The following is a 17,752-nucleotide window of genomic DNA, read 5'->3' as shown; positions in this document are numbered from 1 at the left end:
ATCGTGAGGTCTCCTTCTATGCGTTACACATTTCGAGACAAATTATAATTTGTGCATACATAATTATTTGGAAGTTAGGGAACAACACGAAGCTGTTTACAGGGTGTGCTCTAGTCGGTCAGTCCCAACATTATCACGCTTACCTTCTTGTTTTTGCTGCAGTCTATTTGTGTTGTGGTCATCGCTGATATGGCGACGCGCTGGCCCTCATTTGCCTAACGGCCAGGCGTCCTCGCGCTGGTTGCGCGCGCTGTCAGTTTGGCGACAACAATGAGCACGGCCAGAACGACGACCACGCTGAGCACGGGCAGGACGACACGCTAGCCTTTATCGATTTTCGGAGGACACACTCATTGGAGAGCCTTGTGCGTGTTTGCAAATCAAAAATTGGCCCACACACGCACAGTCGGTGGTCGGGTCCGGTGCCGCATTGATTGGCAGCTGGGAGAGCTGGGCGTCTGCGCCTTCTGCGCGGCCTCCTTACAACGGCCTACACATGAGCATGCTGGGCTTTGTCTATTTGGTGCTCATACTGGGCTGGATATTGATCGTGTTGTTTCTCAAGTGCAAAAAGTCGCTGTCGGCGCCATTTCGCTTCGGCGAGAACTATACGGATGCCATTGCGGAGACGAACGTCGAGCGTCGTCCCTCGGTGCATGTGATCCAGCTGCAGAGCGAGGATATCGAGCAGGAGGATCACTATATGAACAATTTTCATCGGCAGTCGGACAATTTGCAGCGCTACTCTCATCGATCCACGCTCGAGGAGCGCGCCATTGAGCGCACATATCCCACGGATGCGGTCATTAATCCCGCCTACCTGCACGACGAGGATTATGTGATTAATGGTGAGTGTGTAAATAAGTTCTAATTAAATGTAATTAAATTATAATTTACCTACTGCAGCGCCGCCGCCATCCTATGAGGAGGTAATGCGCCAGCCGCAGGTCTATCCGCAGGTGCGCCACAATAATCATAAGATTAGCGATTTAAGCATTTGAGCTTGAGCTAAAACTAGGCTATCTAAATTAGGCTAACTCTGTACATATGTAGTTTTTGTCAGCTGTGATTTCTCATATTTAAATATATATATATATGTTTGTATCTATATACATTCAGTTACTACAAATTACAAATTAATGCGTATTTCATATATTTATTTGTTGAGGGGCCATGACAACAAAATCAATTCAATTGATTCTACAATTGCCGCCATCGCATTAGCAATAACATTAATTATACACATATAGAAAATGTACAAAATGATTTTACATATGATTACAAACAAACAATCAGTCAAAGTGTGTGTGTGTGTGTGTTTGTGTGAGTGTGTGTTAAGTTGTAAATAAATAATATGATGAAAGTGTGTCGTACAAAATAAACCGAGAAAAAAACATAAAAACAAACTAAACTAAATATGCATAAACATATATACATGTATGTATACATGTGTGAGTGTGTGTGCGTCTGTGTGTTAAAATACATATATATATATATATAGATAGATATTGTTGGCATTTGGCTAAATTAAGTCACTAAATTCGATACACATTTACATAGTATGCATAAAGAATTGTGTCTTGGCTCAAAATATACACAGAGTTCTAATGACTTGAGTTGAGTTTCTGTTTTTGTTTTTTGTTTTTGGCCCAATTCCTTTTTTGGCTACATGTGTTGCGTTCTTTTATGCGAGCACCTTGTGCACGCTGTGCATTTGTATGAACGCCTCCAGCTGGGTGGGTATCAGGCCTCTAAAGTTCAGCCTGTTGGTGGCGATGGAGCGTGCCGCCAGGCACTTGAGGCTCGTGTGCGCATTCTGATGTCCATGCAGCAGATTGGCCAAGTTAGCTGCAACCAAATACAAACACTTATTATTGCATATACTATATAAATATATTAAATGCGAGTTTACCCTGCTTGCAGGCCGCAGCTGCCGTTTGACCCGCCGCATTCACCGCATCCAAGTGCGCGCCCGCCTCCACAAATAGCTGTAAAATGCGCGCCATCTCGCCTTGGCGATCCTGTGAGCTGTTTATCTTGGTCACCAGTATGTGAAGTGGCGTGTTCCTTGCGGCGTCCACAGCCACAACCGAGGCGCCACAGTGCACCAAGACCAGGGCGGTTGCATAGCAGGGAAATCTAACAAAATATATAAAAAAACAGATTAGACACAAGCTCTAAGCTATCCAAACTTGTACGCACTTGCACATTTCGTTGGTATAGAACTCATCGACGGGCGTGACACCGTTCACGGCGAGATGCAGCAGCGTTTGGCCATCCTGGAGGCGCGTGTCGTGCTGTATGAATTTGCGCACAACTAGAAATAGCTGCTGTATCTGCTCCTCATTGATGTCCTGATCCTTCTTGCGTCGGGCCAGCTGTGTGACTATTTTAATTAAATACAACGCTGTGATGCAATTCTGATTGTTCTGATCCTGCAACAGACTGACGCACGTGTTGGGCTTATCGTTCAGCATTTTCAGCTTGTTGTTATCTATCTCCTGCTGGCACTTGATCAGCACGGGCAGCACATTGTCCAATGTCAGGCGATGATTCTCGACGCGCAGTATTTGCGCAAAGAGCTGCGCAAAACGCAGCAAATCACGATCCACGCTAACCTGCAAAAATGGATTCAATTGATTAAAGCGTTGAAGTTATTCAAATGGGCAAGGCTCTGGCCTTTGGTTCGTCTACTCACATTGTTGCGCATACGCAGATCGATGGCATAGTTCCACAGCACCTGGCACTGCTCGAAGCGGCCCTGGTCGGCCATTACGGCGCCGCGATAGACAATGGCTTGCGGCAGCTCCGGATTGTTTTTGCCCAGTATGCGCTCGCGTATGGCCAGCGATTCCATGTGTATGGAGTGATGATTCAGCTTGATGGCATTCAGTTCGGGCAGATTTTCAGTCTCGAACCAGCTGTCGTAGGCGGGCACCGGCTGTTGCACCTTTTTGCGCACCACATGCCGCGGATCGCTGTAGCGCAGCTGCATGGCGCGCATCAGGTAGCTGTAGGCGCGATTCACATCGTATTTGGTCTTGTCGTTGGCATACGTGGCGCCCAGCAGCTCCAGTGCTGTGATTTGCTCCTCCTTGCTCATCAGATCCGGACGCTGAATGAAAGCCTCGACAACATCCTCGTGCAGCCGTTCGGCCGCCTGCAGTGCTGGCGTAATGCCCGCCTCGTTCTTTTGCAGTGTTGCGCCATGATCGAGCAGCGCTATAACCACATCCAGATGACCGCTCTCGGCGGCATAGTGCAGCGCCGTTGCACCGCACAGCGCCTGATCGTTTGGCCGCGAACCGTTCTGCAGCAGCGTGTTCACGACCAGATGGTGGCCCTTGTAGGCGGCAATCATGAGCGTATTGTTGTTAAACAAATTGGTTGCATTCACATCGGCGCCATGCTCTAGCAAAAACTCCACAATATCCAGGCGACCTGCAAGAGCAGCAGATATTACAATTGGATGCACATTTCCACAGGCAACAGACACCACTTACCCTCATAGCAGGCGGCACGCAGCGGCGACGACTGCGCCTTGGTATTGTGATTGATGGAGGCGCCTGCCTGCACCAGCATCTTGACGATCTGCAGATGACCCATGCCCGCGGCAACCCACAGAGCTGTGGCTCCATATACCACCAATCCGTCAAATATGACATTGCACTCCCGCTCCAAGTCCACGTCGTAGTGCGAGAGCAGCGTCTTCACGAACGTCACGTTGCCCGACATGGCGGCCATGGTGAGAGGCGTCAGCGATTGGCCATCGGGCTGATCAAAGTTCTGCGGAGAGTATAGTGTATAAATGAATGAGAGCAGATTTTTGAAGGCATTTTCAGTGGGCGCTCGAGAAATAGGAATAGATATGCTACACTTCAGACTAGCTTTAGAAGGGCTTGGGCTGGAGTGGATCTGGGGGAGCTGCCTGCAATTGTTGCTGGCTGCAGGGTATCGCCTAATTGTGCATTCCCGGGTACTCTCTCTATTCAATCGAGAAATAAGCTGCCCTGCCTTGCTTGACTGCAGCAGCTGTCCATCATAGCCTTAGTTCACTGTGTATGCATGTTTTGCTTCGTGTTATGATGAGATGCGTGCGCATCTTTTTCACAACTTTCACAGTCAAGGCTGAACGTACGAAAATAGTGCGTTTTTGTCGCACTTTCAGCGATGAAAACGTGCAGAGCAAATTGTCAGACAAGGTGCAACGAGTTTTCCTTTGTTGTTCTATGCACATCTGACTTTTTGGCACGGCAAATGTAAATATTACAAAAACGCGCTCGCTCTTTGTGCCTTGGACATGTGTGTATACATATATATGCACCTGGCTGTCATATGGATATGCACAGACAAGATCCAGGCATCGCATGGATAAAGTCCACGACGAGAGACATTTTTCAGGGCCTGACGAGTCCATAAGAAGCGATGCAATTGCGTTTTGGCTTTGCAGCTTTGGTCTTTCGTTGCTCTACGAAAATAGCAACTGGGTCAAGAAACTGCCAGCCGGGCCATTGTCGAGACTCACCGCCGGATAGGTTATATAGCTGGTCAGCGGCAATTGGTCGCCAGCGCCGCGCCAGAAGCTCGCTCCCGGCCAAGCGGACTCGTACCAGCGCTTGCGTGTGCTGTGCCAATAGTTAAAAGTTAGTTTATGTTTTAGTTCCTGGTTTAGACTTGTTACCGATATAGCTCCGCGTGCATAGCTTGCTTCTTTTTTTTTTTGGGTTTTCAACTGTGGAGCTGTGGCTGTGCTAAGGACGCAGCTGCTGGCTCTGCTCCTGACGGCAGTCACGAAAAAATTCGATAAAACTTCGTGACGCCGACGGACAAACAGAATTCCTGCGCCCAACCCCATGTTTGCATATGTTCTGGGGGTTGTTCACCAAAAAGGACACACACACACACGCCAGAGGGTAGAACGTGCGTCGGCGCAGAGCAAGCCACAGCACAGCTGATGCACAGGGAGAGCGCAAACAGAGGGAGAGCGCAAACAGAGAGAGAGAGAGCAAGAGAGAGTAAGAGAGGGAACAGCTTTCTCTCGGTTTGTTTACAGCTCTCGCCAGCAGCTGTTCGCCCGCATTCCATTGAACACTTCGAAATTCCATTTAAACTCAAGTTGGAGTCCGTTAGAGACTCCAAAGAACGTGAGAGCTATAAACTTATTGCCTATCAAATTGCACCGGAGACAGCTTCGATTTCATAAAAGAGAAATAAGACGCACTAGCATCTAATATAGGAACAATTTGAAGTTGTGGGAAACCTATCTAGCGAGCAGGATGCAGCTGGGCCAGGAGCTTGTCCGCCCAGCTCAGATCAGGGCTCACCTTGCTGCCCACCTAGGGAGCGTCAAGCTCTCCCCCTGTTTACATATTTCATTAAGAGATCCTCAAGCGTATTTGTCTCCGTACATTTTGCTCAGTTTCCGTAGTGCGCCACGCTTCTGAAGGCTTTTCATAAACGGGCAACGCACATTTCAGGAACTGGCACTGGGCCAAGTTCGTGTCGGCCAGATCCAGAATGAGAACGCGCACGAGCGCGAGCAGCTAGCCACATATGAATAATTAGTTAAAGATGGTGCCGAGTGAGTTCGCAATCTCTAATAGAAGATGACAAGGCATGTTTACACGCATACACAAACCTATATATATATGTGTGTGTGTGTACATATGTATATAGTTGATATGCGTATCAAAATTTGTGAACATTAATTGCAAATTAACAATTACTGCGCTCAAGCAATCGAATTATAAGTACATATGTACACATTGGCTATATTTTAACGGGCCTCAAATAGAGAGTGAGCGAGAGAGAGAGAGAGACAGAGTAGAAGATGGGCAAGGGACGGGGGTGCTGCTCTCTTTGGTTCGCCCAGATGTGGCGACGATAAACAAAGAAAGCGCCCAAAAGAACAGGCCAGAGATCGCCGAGCAGACGCAGCAACAAATACGATTGTACATATAAAAACCATAGGTATGTATGTATAGTATGTATATATGTACATATATAGGTGGTAATTTTCATTAATGACGCAGTAGCAAATAGCGCTCATTACGCAAATTAACAGTTTTAATTTACTACAGGGATGCATTGAGTGGAAGGCGAAGGAAAGGGAAGGGAAGGGAAGGGGAGGGGAGGGCTGCTGCTGCTGCACACTCACCGTATTAACCAAATGCGTTTGCATTTGGACCGAGCTGATCGTATTAAGAGCTTCGACAAATCGCATCATCTGGCTGCTGCGCGCTGCCAAATAGATGGTATTCACTTGGGAGAATTTGATGCGCGGCTCATTGGGAAACTTTTCGCGCAGCTCCTCGGCAATCTCGACGAGCATGCCGTGTGCCATATTGAAATAGCCAAAATCCAGGGAATCGTCGTAGATCGATGTGTGCGCATCATCCTGCTCATCGCCGTCGACCTCCATGTTGCTTAGCAGCGACGCTAACTGACGTAGCGTGCAATAGCTGAGTAAACCGCTTATATTGCCGAATTTTTTGATCGCACGCAACAGGAGAAATACACTTTTTGTGTTTACCTACACGAGCACTTGTTCGCAATGAAAATGTTACTGTGAATGCTGTCCACTCATTCAGTTCATTTGAGTCGTTCGATATTTTCAGCTACTATCGATACATCGTATGTTAATGTTAATTGACAGCCGACTGTTAGTCCACTGTTAATTTTAGTGTATGTTAAGGAATTTGAAATAAAAATACGTTACGCTTTGGTGGTGCTTAATAATTTCATTATTTTGATTGAAAATGAAAGTCAAACTTATGTGCAAACATGAAACAATTGTGTGAAATACAGCTTGAAATAATACATATATGTATATATGATTTTGAGTGTGTAATCAGCTATAGTTTCTCCTCTCTTTAAGCATTCATATGCGAAATTAGTTTTGAGCATTTGTTGTTGTGTGAATTATAGATTGAAATTGTGGTCGTGTATTTTTAGCTAGCTATCTTCTCTCCTGCAGAATATGTTGAGCATTCGTGTTTGTATATGTTTAAGCTTCAATACGAGATTTCTAACATTGGGTAACCTATTATATTATATATATATACACATATATATAAATGATAATCTTCAGTGTTCTTTCCCTAGGTTTACCCAATGTTGTTTTAATCGAGGCGTTTCTGGGGTACATATTTTTCCAATCGTGTCCGTAATTCATATATTTTGGAAAACTATGCCTGAACGCAACGATATTTGATAGCATATTCAATTATACAGTGTGTGATATATATATCTATATATATATATGGTTGATCTCTCCTTTCCACCATATATAGAGTCCGGATCTCGGGATCTTTTCAGAAGATTAGGTGCATCCAAATTGCGCAGTTACCGTGTGTGTGGATTGTGTGTGTTCAGCAGTAGCCCAAGCACGAACTTCCAGAGTTTGGGTTTACTTGCACCGTAAATATATATAATTATATTTCGTGTACATTTCGTATCTTGTGATTTGCCCAATTTCTTGCAGCCAATCGCAGTATATATATATCGATTCGATTCGTTTCGTTTCGTTTCGGGAACGATAGCATTTCGTGTGTACATTTACCAAGATGACTTGCATTACATTTCATATATACATATATTCTTGCGTATATATATATATATATATTATATTCATATTCATATTCAGATCCATTCACTAACATGTCCTTTCACATATACTCTAGATAGTCACGTGTGCATGTTGCAAAAAAAAAACCAACTTGAAATTTACGCTTACACTTGAATTTGGACTAATTTGTTTCTAATCTGTGCCGTTCTTCAAAAAGGAAAACAGTTCGCAGTTGTATTTTTTTCATTCTTTTTTTGGATTCCTTTGTGACAATTTTGTGTGGATTTTATCATCTATTTTAGATTTTTCTGAATGTGGCTGCAAATGCAAGGAAGTTCAATTAGAAAGCTCCGCTTCGATTCTTTTATACATCAAATTCAATAAGTAATACAATAAAATTAATTAACATTAAGAGCCAGAGCGCCACACTAGCTGCTTACATTTTCATGTATATTCACTGGCTTTTTCAGGTGGGCGTCCTGGCTGCAAAAGGCGCTACTCAAAGCTACATGTATAAATATATATATATATATATATATATATACTGGTCTACATACATTTTGGCTACATTAGCTAGTTAGCGTTAAGAGTAAAAGCGAATAACAAATGGCAAGGGAATTTACTTGGTTGCGCCGCGCCCCCTTAGTTGGTGGCCGCAATGGGCACGTAGTTGGGCAAGGAGATGCTAGCCGGAGCCGTATTGTTCAGTGCCGACTCGGCGGACTTCACCTCCTTAGTGTGTAGGCTTGGACGCGAATTGCGTTTGCGCTGTGGACGGCCGCCGTTTTTGATGGGCGACGGTGTTTTTGTGGTAGAATCTGGCACAGAAGAGACACTTTGTGACTTGTCCCCGCCGGCGCCGAATTCATCGCTAGCGGAACGGGAACCGCTGCCGACGCCCGGCTTGTGGGCGGGCGTATTGCGTTTATTGCGACGACGTATGGTGCTGGGTTTAATGATCGGCTTGATGGTAACCTTGGCTGGATCAAAGAAACTGTCGAGCAGCTCGACCAGCTCGTTTTTATCCTCGGCCTTCAGGCTGGCAATGCCCTGCAGGGCCGCATCCAGTCCCTCGATACGTTTCTCGGTCCAAATATCATTCAATGTGGTCAAATCGAAGCCATTCTCGGCCAGCACAATGCGAAATTTGACGGCACGCACGCGATGATAGAGCGTGGTCTTGAAATAGTTCAAGAATACGGGACGGAACGAATTTTGACGTTCCAGGTGCACATTCTGTGTGTCCAGCTCTTTGACATCACCGCTAATGGCCTCGGTGAAGGGCTTGAGTGCATTAAACAGATTGCTCAAGGCCTCCGAGGACTCTGGCTCGGTGCTGTCCAAGTTGCTCAGCTGCAGAGCCACATTAAAGGTCAGCTTGGCGCGGACGCTGGCACTGCCATCGAACTCATCTCGCTCCTTTTGGAGTCCATTCTTTACATGCTTATCAGCGCTGCTACTGTTACTATCTGCCTCATTATCATTATCGACTCTGGCGTTGTCCTCCTTGGCCTTGCTCAGTATCTTTGATAGATTACGAAGGCTGTAGTGCTTGGTGTCGCCAATTGAGGACTTGGCCAGATTGAAGCTATTTACAAAAGACTTGACTGTCTTGGTGAATCTATCGAGCATGCCATACTTGACGAGAGATTGCAAAATCATATAGGGTATAAATTTGCGCTCCTCATGGTAAAGTAGGACAATGCCATCCGTATTCGGATTCTTCGATTTTAACTGATCCAGCCAGTCAAGGAAGTCTTTTAGCGCAGCGACCTCTGATTTAGATTTGATGATCTGCAAGTTTATTCAAGAATATCGCATATTGCAGTTAACCTGGAAATGCCTGGAAGCGCGTAAAACTAACCTTGTAGGTCTGCATCGACTTCAGCATACGAAAAAATCCAATCGAAATAACGCGAACCTGATGACGCTGACGGGCAGCCGGATTTAGATTCATATACGGCATAATGTATTGCTCGAAATGATCGGTCGGGGTGTAAGCGGCCAGTTGGACAATCTGCAAGGGATGGAGGTAGGTAGGGGGGCGGGGGCAGATGCCATTGGAAAGTGCGCATAAGATTGTGAGGTTAGATTCGCACTGTTCAGGTTCATTAACCCCGTGTGACCTACCTCGTCGATGAGACGGCGTCCAGTTGTATCTATGTCAACGGCAACCAGAATATAGTCGCCATTTGGCAGCTCGTCTTTTATGGCCACACCCGACGCGGCCGTGGACTGATCCGCGGCCGAAATGTCAATGACGGAATCAATGCTAACGGCAACCATTTTGGTATATGATCTGCGCGCAAGAACAAAAAATATCAAATTATAAAATAAAAGAAACTAAGCAAAAATCAAATCTAATAAATCTTTGCTAACGCAAAAAATCGCGATGCGCACAGAACGAAGAACGCTAACGAATTGAGGACTGGGACGAATAAACCACAAAAGAGGCAAACTTTCTGGCAACGGCATATTTCCAGGACAGTTTTTCGTGTACGCCATGTTTTTTTTCTTCTCTTAATTTCTTTTGCACCCGCGCACACAAACACACACACACGCACACAGTGATGCACAATAATAGAAATTATTTATCGCCTTACCTTCTTCCACTTACGTTCGGGCTTAATTCGATGGGCTTTTTCGCTTTTTACGAACTTTTTCCTTTATTTTTCAAAAGGGTAAAAAAGCGAGATTTGCTTCCGTTCGACGAGCTTTCACAAATAAGAAACAATTCGTAAGACTAACAAAAACGAAATGAATAGATCTGGAAGTGGAGTCAGGCATGTGCCGAATTTTGATAATCAAAGCCTACTGCAAATTACTTTGTTAGCTAAGTACAATGGGCGCTGCAGCCGAAATAGTGCAACATATTGATGACTGCCCACAGTGCAGCATTATTGTGCACTAAATAAACAATACATGTATGTATATGTATAATTATTAACAGGCTGCTCTATTTGCAAGTGCTACTTACACTGTTCCGGAATAATACTCTTAATAACTGTTTAATCCACTAATTCTGTTTATTAATTTGCAACTGATTGAAATGTGAAACAAGCCGGCGCAGCTATTACATATACAACTTCTTTAAGCCCAAAACGCATGAACGGCGGAGAGCACAAACACTGATAAGATGCATGCAGTGTTGTCAAATGTACCACAGTTGTATATGGTTTGCAAGCGAACAAAAAAAAAATATATAACTAAAAACGAATGTGTTTTGCCGTTTGTAAACACATTTTCAGTGTTAATTGCGAATAAGCAGTTACAAATGCGAGCGTGATAGCTGTTGCGCAGAGCGCTTTGACGTCACAGCTTAACTGCTGCCAGGGCTGCATACAAAAACTTGCGCGCTTACATTGCCTAACACAAACATCTCAAATAGAAATATTTTAAAAATAACGAACAGCGCGCGTAAAAACAGTTGACAGTGTCTGTCTGACGTCACATATTTGCAAACGTTGGGAGCATAACAGACCTGCGCATTGGCTTACCTTGTAATTGTGTATAAAACTTGTGCACTGCTAATGCAGCCCTGCTGATACCAAAACAAAAATCAGCTGTTTATAAAAATTAAGTTCGTTGTGCTGCGTTGTAAGATTAATTGATATGCAAATGCATTTGAACGGCACGTACAATTAAAGTGCATTACCAAACAAATTGCAATAGTTATATTATGTTGCACGGCGCAGGCTTACAAACCAGGCAGCATATCAACAACAAGAACAACAACAAACGCGCACAGACACGAGGAACGCAGCTCGACAAAAGATAAAAACAGTGAAGCGATAAGAGCGCCCCAATCAAACGTGCCAAACAACAGACACCGACACACACACACACACACAGACACACACACACACACGCACATACACAGGCATAACATTTATTAGAGCAAACAGCAAAAGGCTAAAAATGTTGTCTTACATTAAGCGCAAACTCTCTGAATCGGACAGCGTCGCTGGTGGCAGCAACAATAGCAACACAACAACAGCCGCCGCCTCAGAGCTAGTGCGGAAAACAAGTCAAATGTCATTGGACAATGGTACGATAGCCTACGGAGAGGATGCGCTTTTGCACGAGCTGGGCTATCGCAATGCCACAGATCTGCAGGAGACCATTTACGGTGAGTGTGCTAAATAGTGCGATAAATGACAATAATTATGTAATTATCATATGCTCAATGCTTACAGACCTGCTGCGCACTATACGCGATCCGGAAAAGCCGTGCACATTGGAAGATTTGAATGTCATCTATGAGGATGGTATATTCGTAATGCCGCCAACCCGCTCCAATGTCTCGGTGGTAAGTAAACTGAAATCTTTAAAGATATATAACAATACATTTCGTGCAACTCAGGTGCGCATTGAATTCAATCCCACGGTGCCGCACTGCTCGCTGGCCACGCTGATTGGCCTGTGCATACGCGTCAAGGTGGAACGCGGTCTGCCCCACAACATAAAGCTGGACATTTATATCAAGAAGGGCGCCCATCAAACTGAGGAAGAAAGTGAGCTTTGTTTTGGCGCATCAGCTAAAGATTCCTTTTCAAATATTAATCCCACTTGCAGTTAACAAGCAAATTAATGACAAGGAACGCATTGCAGCTGCCATGGAAAATCCAAATCTTTGCGAACTGGTCGAGAATTGCATCAAGGATGAGGAATAATAAGCTAACCCAGCTGCCCGGCCCGGCGCTGTAGTGTACATATATAAGGATTTAAGTCAGTTTAGTTTTAAGCGTACCAAGTGCTTGTCGCCTATGCTCTATGATGTGTCTAACATTAAACTTTTAAGATTTGTTAAATGGGCATGAGAATTGTATACTAAATCTGTGCCCTATTGTTAGTGTATGTAGAGGCAGAGGCCTGTTCCAAACAGCTCGAGCTTTGTCACTCTTCTATTGCCTTTTGGAACGACGTCGAGCTAGTTGCCAACTAGATCTGGGTCAATTATAAAGTCAGCTTGCCCTCAGTGTCTCATCAATCCCGAATTTTGGCTAGCCTAGGCCTGGTTAGAGCTAGTCTCGCATTTCCGTTCGGTGCATTATTGATGGTTTTTGTTATTGGTGGACTGATAATGCGGCACATATAGACCCATTTTCCTAAAGCTTCGCTATCTGCGCTACCATTCAAAGGTAGCCCCCAAAAAGGTGTTAATCTATTAAGCGGCCGCACCGAACCGTGTGCACGCGGCCACTTATCTTGGCGTACTCTGTGAATGAAACGGCAGCCATGTTGGCTACACACCTGCCGGCTGGTGGCCATAATGTGAGTAAGTTATCAGTGAATACGATTGGGCCAGTTGTTGTTGGCAACGTGTGTAACGCAAATTGACAATTAGTTTGATGCTTTAAGCAATATCCAGAGACAAGGGTTTGGCAATTTTCAGCGCTGACATAAAAGAAAAGTGCGCGGCACGTTGAATGAAAATTTTCATGTCGTGCAATTAAAACCAGCTGCTGCTTGAACTTTCCTGTGGCCAATATTCTAGTTATTGAGAGAAACGAAAATAACGCTGCCAGGCGACAACTTGTGAAAATGGAGCTGCAGCCAAGCAGAGCAGAGCAGCAAAAAAAAAAGCTGAGAAAAAAAAATGAAATGAAGGAATGATAATAAAAGGCAAACGCTGGCAAAAGCATATTGCGAATATTACGCTAATTGGAGCCGGCAATCAAAGTGGACACCGCGTCTCAGGCACGTTGTCGTGTCCCCAAGGATGCGGTGCCTGGCAAAAAGCCCTCTGCTCTGCGCAACGATGCTCCGGCCTGCGTGTGTGTGTGTGTCTTGGTGTGTATGTGTGACAAATACTTAAGCTTCCTATCAAATTGACCTTCACCTGTCGCCGCTGCGAAATATTTTTTAAAGGGCGCTTCGAACAGCTGAACTGAATTGACTATATCTCTATGTATGTAAAGCTCAAATTTTTACTGAAGTTACCTTAGAATATTGCGGGATTTCCGGGGAATTCCTCGTGCAGGTCTGGAAAAAATGCGAGAAACGTTTGTATTCAACTTTTTTGTTTACCATGCTTTTCGTTTTAAACTTTTCATTTTCAAACATCTTTGAGAGACTTTATTTTGAAGTGTCACGGGCAAAGCCGGGGTTTACCCACAAATATACTATAGTCAATATTTCCCACCCTCATAACTCGGTCAAAACTCAAGCAATTTTCGAAAGGTTTGGCTTTTTGTTCATGGTTTGAACTCTAGATCAATTCGGCATAGAAATCTGATAACAAAATTTTTGGTCAAAATTCATCTGTTAATTATACCCTCAAATATCCTCAGACATAGGTCAAAATTGCCCACCCCCATAACTCGGTCAAAACTCAACCAATTTTCAAAAGGTTTAGCTTTTTGTTCACGATTTAATCTCTAGAACAATTCGGTATCTTAATCTGGTAAAATAATTTTTGGTCAAAATTCATGTGTCAATGGTACCCTCAAATATCCTCAGATATATGTAGGTCAAAATTTCCCACCCTCATAACTCGGTCAAAACTCAACCAATTTTCGAAAGGTTTGGCTTTTTGTTAATGGTTTAGCACCTTTTTTAACTTGGCATTTAAATCTGGTAACATAATTTTTGGTCAAAATTCATGTGTCAATGGTACCCTCAAATATCCTCAGATATATGTAGGTCAAAATTTCCCACCCTCATAACTCGGTCAAAACTCAACCAATTTTCGAAAGGTTTGGCTTTTTGTTAATGGTTTGACCTCCTTATCAATTTGGCATCTAAATCTGGAAACATAATTTTTTGTCAAAATTCATGTGTAAATGGTACCCTCAAATATCCTCAGATATATGTAGGTCAAAATTTCCCACCCTCATAACTCGGTCAAAACTCAACCAATTTTCGAAAGGTTTGGCTTTTTGTTAATGGTTTAGCACCTTTTTTAACTTGGCATTTAAATCTGGTAACATAATTTTTGGTCAAAATTCATGTGTCAATGGTACCCTCAAATATCCTCAGATATATGTAGGTCAAAATTTCCCACCCTCATAACTCGGTCAAAACTCAACCAATTTTCGAAAGGTTTGGCTTTTTGTTAATGGTTTGACCTCCTTATCAATTTGGCATCTAAATCTGGAAACATAATTTTTTGTCAAAATTCATGTGTAAATGGTACCCTCAAATATCCTCAGATATATGTAGGTCAAAATTTCCCACCCTCATAACTCGGTCAAAACTCAACCAATTTTCGAAAGGTTTGGCTTTTTGTTAATGGTTTGACCTCTTTATCAATTTGGCATCTAAATCTGGAAACATAATTTTTTGTCAAAATTCATGTGTCAATGGTACCCTCAAATATCCTCAGATATATATAGGTCAAAATTTACCACAACCATAACTCAGTCAAAACTCAACCAATTTTCGAAAGGTTTGGCTTTTTGTTAATGGTTTCACCTCTAGATCAATTCCGGAGCAGTTTGTTGGCTTGTTGAACGTATTCTGATTAAAGTTCCTTTTCGCATAATTAGCCAAGTGGCAGAAGAAGAAGAAAACGGAGTTGTAGACTGAGATTTCCTTCCGTTATGCCTTGCTGCGGAATCGTGGCCCATTAAAATGATTGCCGTGGCTGAATGCAGATGCACAGTTTGGACAGGCACATGGCAAAAGGGCCCCACGTAATGCACACATTCGCATTTAATTTAAAATTAACATTGGATTTCAGTCAGTTCTCATATTTCATGTATTTTATTATGGGTCCCTCAGCATATGAAGTACTTCTGGTCGGGCATCATAACTTTTTCAATCGTGTTGGTCCGTCTTAAAAGTAAGGGAAGTAAATTGAGAAGGTTGCCTTTTTTTAAACAAACAAATATTATCTATTACTGTTACATAAGTCTAAGCTCATAATAAAAGTTAAAATAAATATAACAAGTAAGAGGTTCTAGTTGGGAGCTCCCGACTAGGGGATACCCTGAACCCTCTTCTTCCAACATCAAATGCATATATATATTCTATTTTAGAAGCTATATGTCAAGTTTGGTGACTCTAGCTCTTATTATTTACCAAAATTGCTCAAAAAACAGGATATCGATATCGATTTTTATCGATTGCTTGGAAACGAAGTAAGTTATCGATTATCGGAAACAAACTCAATCTGCGCGGGCACTAGGAGCATCTACATCTAAAATTTCAGTCTCTAGCTCTTATAGGTTCTGAGATCCTTTGGCTCATACATACGAACATACGAACAGACGGACAGACGGACAGACGGACGGACGGACGGACAGACAGACGGACAAGGCTAGATCGATTCGGCTATTGGTGCTGATCAAGAATATATATACTTTATGGGGTCGGAGATGCTTCCTTCTGCATACATACATTTGGATTTTGCATAAATACAATATACCCTTATACCCATTTTTAATAGGTTCAGGGTATACAAATGTTTTTCTTTATATTTTGTGGAAAAGGCATTCAAGTTTCGGCTTGTGCCACTTTTCGTGTAAATATGTTCTTATGTGAATGTACATGTGAATGTCTTTGTATATATTTATGTATGTGTGTGTCTCTCAATTGTTATTGTTGGTCTTTTGCTGTCGTGTAGCTACTTACATGCAATTGTAATACATAATTGTTGTTGTTGTTGTTGGGCGCGTTCATTGCAGGCGCTTAAGACCGGAAGTAACACTTGATGGCAATGTGTTGCGGGTTTGCTTACGCCGCGTATGCGCAATATGCAAAGCTGCAGCTGAAGCTGGGGCCGAGGAGGTGACCAGCGGCTGGCCAACAACAATGACAACTTATGCATCAGCAGAAGGAGAGGGCTGAGCTGGTCTGTGCCTGGGTCTGGGCCTGTGCCTGGGCCTGGTCTTTTATTGTTTGCACTGCACTTAATTTCTGTTGCACTCCGGCTTGCCATTTATTTTGCACGTAAAATGTGCCAACGTTATGAAAGCAGCTCCAAGCTGAGATTGGGCGCAAAATGGGGCGTGACCGAGCCGGGCCGAGCCGGGCCGGGCGGCTCTGCCATGCGGAAGTGGTCGCGTGCGTCGCATCCTGTCAGCAATTATGCCCCAGAAGCGGCCAGCGGCAGGCAGCGGTAAAGTCGGGCGACAACAATTACAGTTACAGCTGTTGCAATTGTTCGCGTTGTTGTTGCTGTTGTTGCAATTGTTGTTGTTGTTGTTGCTGTAGTCAGCGCCGCGTTGTAAGCCATTTTAATTGCTTGTCTCTTTTTAATTTTCAGCTCTTTTGTTACTGTCGCCCATTGCAGCACACACACACACACACACACACACAGTTAAAAGCCGCCTGTGTGTGTGTGCAGTCGTGCTTTATTATTCATGCTCGTGTTTCCTGCACACACACACACACACACACACACATTGCTATGTCTTTATGCATTTATGCATTTAACTGTGTGTGTGTGTGTGTGTGTTCTGGCCTGACTTTCTTAACCTGACTTTTTGCCCTGCTGCTGCTGGCGCTGCCATTAAATTGGCAGAGGTCGCCGCTCGTTGGACCCTTTGCTGCTACAACACGGCTCGTTTAAGTGTTGCATGCTGACCATTTGCTGCAACTAACGAACTAATGTCGAATGCACATCAAGTGCCATTTGAGCTTCCGCCAAGCCGCCCACATGCCACGCCCGGCCGCACCCATTGACCAGGCGGCCAACAAGAAGACGTTTCTTAGTGCAATTAACACAATGGCCAGACAATGTTTCGACTGTAGCTGCAGGCAGGCTCTGTAACTGCAGCTCCTCAGCTGCTAATCGATAATAAAACAGGCAACAGGGCAAAGCAAATAATTGAAACAAAGGCCTAAAACGCATTGCATGCATTGCAAGGTTTGTAACTGGCAATGCAACAACGTTTAAACGTGCCGATCAATTAGACTAGAATTCAAATGGAAATAGGTCAATATATTTAGTAAAAACAAGCGCTGTCTAGGCGGGAGTGCTCGACTAGCTGATGCCCTGCACTTGGCGGAAAGCTGTCGTTGTAGATAGATGCTAGCTTACTTTTATACATAGTCTGTCGCTAGATCTGTGTCTCTTGGCCTCTCTCTGAACTCTATCAGAAGGTACAAAAAGATTAGATCGTATAATGAAAGTGTCTGACTAGGTGATACCCTGTACCTAACGCCAAGCCGCCTTTACTGACTTTCTAGCTTGGTTTCTATACGCCCATGCATATGGAGTTTCTTCGGTGCTTATGG

At 43.9% G+C, this 17,752-nt stretch overlaps 4 protein-coding genes across 7 annotated transcripts; 2 read left to right on the top strand and 2 right to left on the bottom strand.

Annotated features, from left to right (window-relative positions):
* The first annotated feature begins 149 nt into the window (after positions 1 to 149).
* LOC115762221 lies at positions 150 to 1,059 on the top strand. The gene is made up of 2 exons (XM_030704355.1): positions 150 to 848; positions 907 to 1,059. Exons 1-2 carry the CDS (start codon positions 497 to 499, stop codon positions 999 to 1,001), a joined length of 447 nt encoding a protein of 148 aa, XP_030560215.1. The 5' UTR covers positions 150 to 496; the 3' UTR covers positions 1,002 to 1,059.
* A 391-nt stretch (positions 1,060 to 1,450) lies between these two features.
* Positions 1,451 to 6,570, bottom strand: LOC115762506 (protein fem-1 homolog B). Of its 3 annotated transcripts, XM_030704747.1 has the most exons (7): positions 4,682 to 4,716; positions 4,526 to 4,625; positions 3,504 to 3,786; positions 2,699 to 3,441; positions 2,203 to 2,618; positions 1,913 to 2,139; positions 1,451 to 1,848 (listed from the first exon to the last, which is right to left on the bottom strand). In XM_030704747.1, the coding sequence occupies exons 1-7, from the start codon at positions 4,699 to 4,701 to the stop codon at positions 1,685 to 1,687; spliced, it is 1,953 nt and encodes a 650-aa protein (XP_030560607.1). In that variant the 5' UTR covers positions 4,702 to 4,716; the 3' UTR covers positions 1,451 to 1,684. The 3 variants fall into 3 exon arrangements, with proteins under 3 accessions (XP_030560607.1, XP_030560606.1, XP_030560608.1); XM_030704746.1 differs by lacking the exons at positions 4,526 to 4,625; positions 4,682 to 4,716 and adding an exon at positions 6,158 to 6,570; XM_030704748.1 differs by lacking the exon at positions 4,682 to 4,716 and having other exon boundaries at positions 4,526 to 4,651.
* A 301-nt stretch (positions 6,571 to 6,871) lies between these two features.
* LOC115762508 (maternal protein exuperantia) lies at positions 6,872 to 10,315 on the bottom strand. Of its 2 annotated transcripts, none has more exons than XM_030704749.1 (5): positions 10,171 to 10,315; positions 9,698 to 9,866; positions 9,432 to 9,584; positions 8,191 to 9,361; positions 6,872 to 7,885 (listed from the first exon to the last, which is right to left on the bottom strand). In XM_030704749.1, exons 2-4 carry the CDS (start codon positions 9,851 to 9,853, stop codon positions 8,210 to 8,212), a joined length of 1,461 nt encoding a protein of 486 aa, XP_030560609.1. In that variant the 5' UTR covers positions 9,854 to 9,866; positions 10,171 to 10,315; the 3' UTR covers positions 6,872 to 7,885; positions 8,191 to 8,209. The 2 variants fall into 2 exon arrangements, with proteins under 2 accessions (XP_030560609.1, XP_030560610.1); XM_030704750.1 differs by having other exon boundaries at positions 10,185 to 10,315.
* Positions 10,316 to 11,116: 801 nt separating this feature from the next.
* LOC115762200 (MIP18 family protein galla-1) lies at positions 11,117 to 12,370 on the top strand. Its single transcript, XM_030704324.1, has 4 exons — positions 11,117 to 11,696; positions 11,764 to 11,876; positions 11,931 to 12,081; positions 12,143 to 12,370. The coding sequence occupies exons 1-4, from the start codon at positions 11,486 to 11,488 to the stop codon at positions 12,238 to 12,240; spliced, it is 573 nt and encodes a 190-aa protein (XP_030560184.1). The 5' UTR covers positions 11,117 to 11,485; the 3' UTR covers positions 12,241 to 12,370.
* Positions 12,371 to 17,752: the final 5,382 nt, after the last annotated feature.

Source organism: Drosophila novamexicana, unplaced genomic scaffold (genome assembly GCF_003285875.2).
Source record: "Drosophila novamexicana strain 15010-1031.04,08,12 unplaced genomic scaffold, DnovRS2.1 tig00000564-arrow-pilon, whole genome shotgun sequence".
Classification (NCBI taxonomy): domain Eukaryota; kingdom Metazoa; phylum Arthropoda; class Insecta; order Diptera; family Drosophilidae; genus Drosophila; species Drosophila novamexicana.
The sequence above is the reverse complement of the archived record's forward strand: the minus strand, read 5'-3'. Positions and strand labels throughout refer to the sequence as shown.

Bases quoted from the DNA above. Each gene is read 5' to 3' on its own strand.
- LOC115762221 (XM_030704355.1), top strand. From the start codon at position 497: ATGAGCATGCTGGGCTTTGTCTATTTGGTGCTCATACTGGGCTGGATA. The intron at 849-906 runs GTGAGTGTGTAA...TACCTACTGCAG, and splicing joins CGAGGATTATGTGATTAATG to CGCCGCCGCCATCCTATGAG.
- LOC115762506 (XM_030704746.1), bottom strand. From the start codon at position 6,421: ATGGAGGTCGACGGCGATGAGCAGGATGATGCGCACACATCGATCTAC. The intron at 2,140-2,202 runs GTGCGTACAAGT...ATATTTTGTTAG, and splicing joins TATACCAACGAAATGTGCAA to ATTTCCCTGCTATGCAACCG. The intron at 1,849-1,912 runs GTAAACTCGCAT...ATTTGGTTGCAG, and splicing joins AGCTGCGGCCTGCAAGCAGG to CTAACTTGGCCAATCTGCTG.
- LOC115762508 (XM_030704749.1), bottom strand. From the start codon at position 9,853: ATGGTTGCCGTTAGCATTGATTCCGTCATTGACATTTCGGCCGCGGAT. The intron at 9,585-9,697 runs GTAGGTCACACG...CATCCCTTGCAG, and splicing joins GACGCCGTCTCATCGACGAG to ATTGTCCAACTGGCCGCTTA. The intron at 9,362-9,431 runs GTTAGTTTTACG...ATAAACTTGCAG, and splicing joins AGTCGATGCAGACCTACAAG to ATCATCAAATCTAAATCAGA.
- LOC115762200 (XM_030704324.1), top strand. From the start codon at position 11,486: ATGTTGTCTTACATTAAGCGCAAACTCTCTGAATCGGACAGCGTCGCT. The intron at 11,697-11,763 runs GTGAGTGTGCTA...CAATGCTTACAG, and splicing joins TCTGCAGGAGACCATTTACG to ACCTGCTGCGCACTATACGC. The intron at 11,877-11,930 runs GTAAGTAAACTG...CGTGCAACTCAG, and splicing joins CCCGCTCCAATGTCTCGGTG to GTGCGCATTGAATTCAATCC.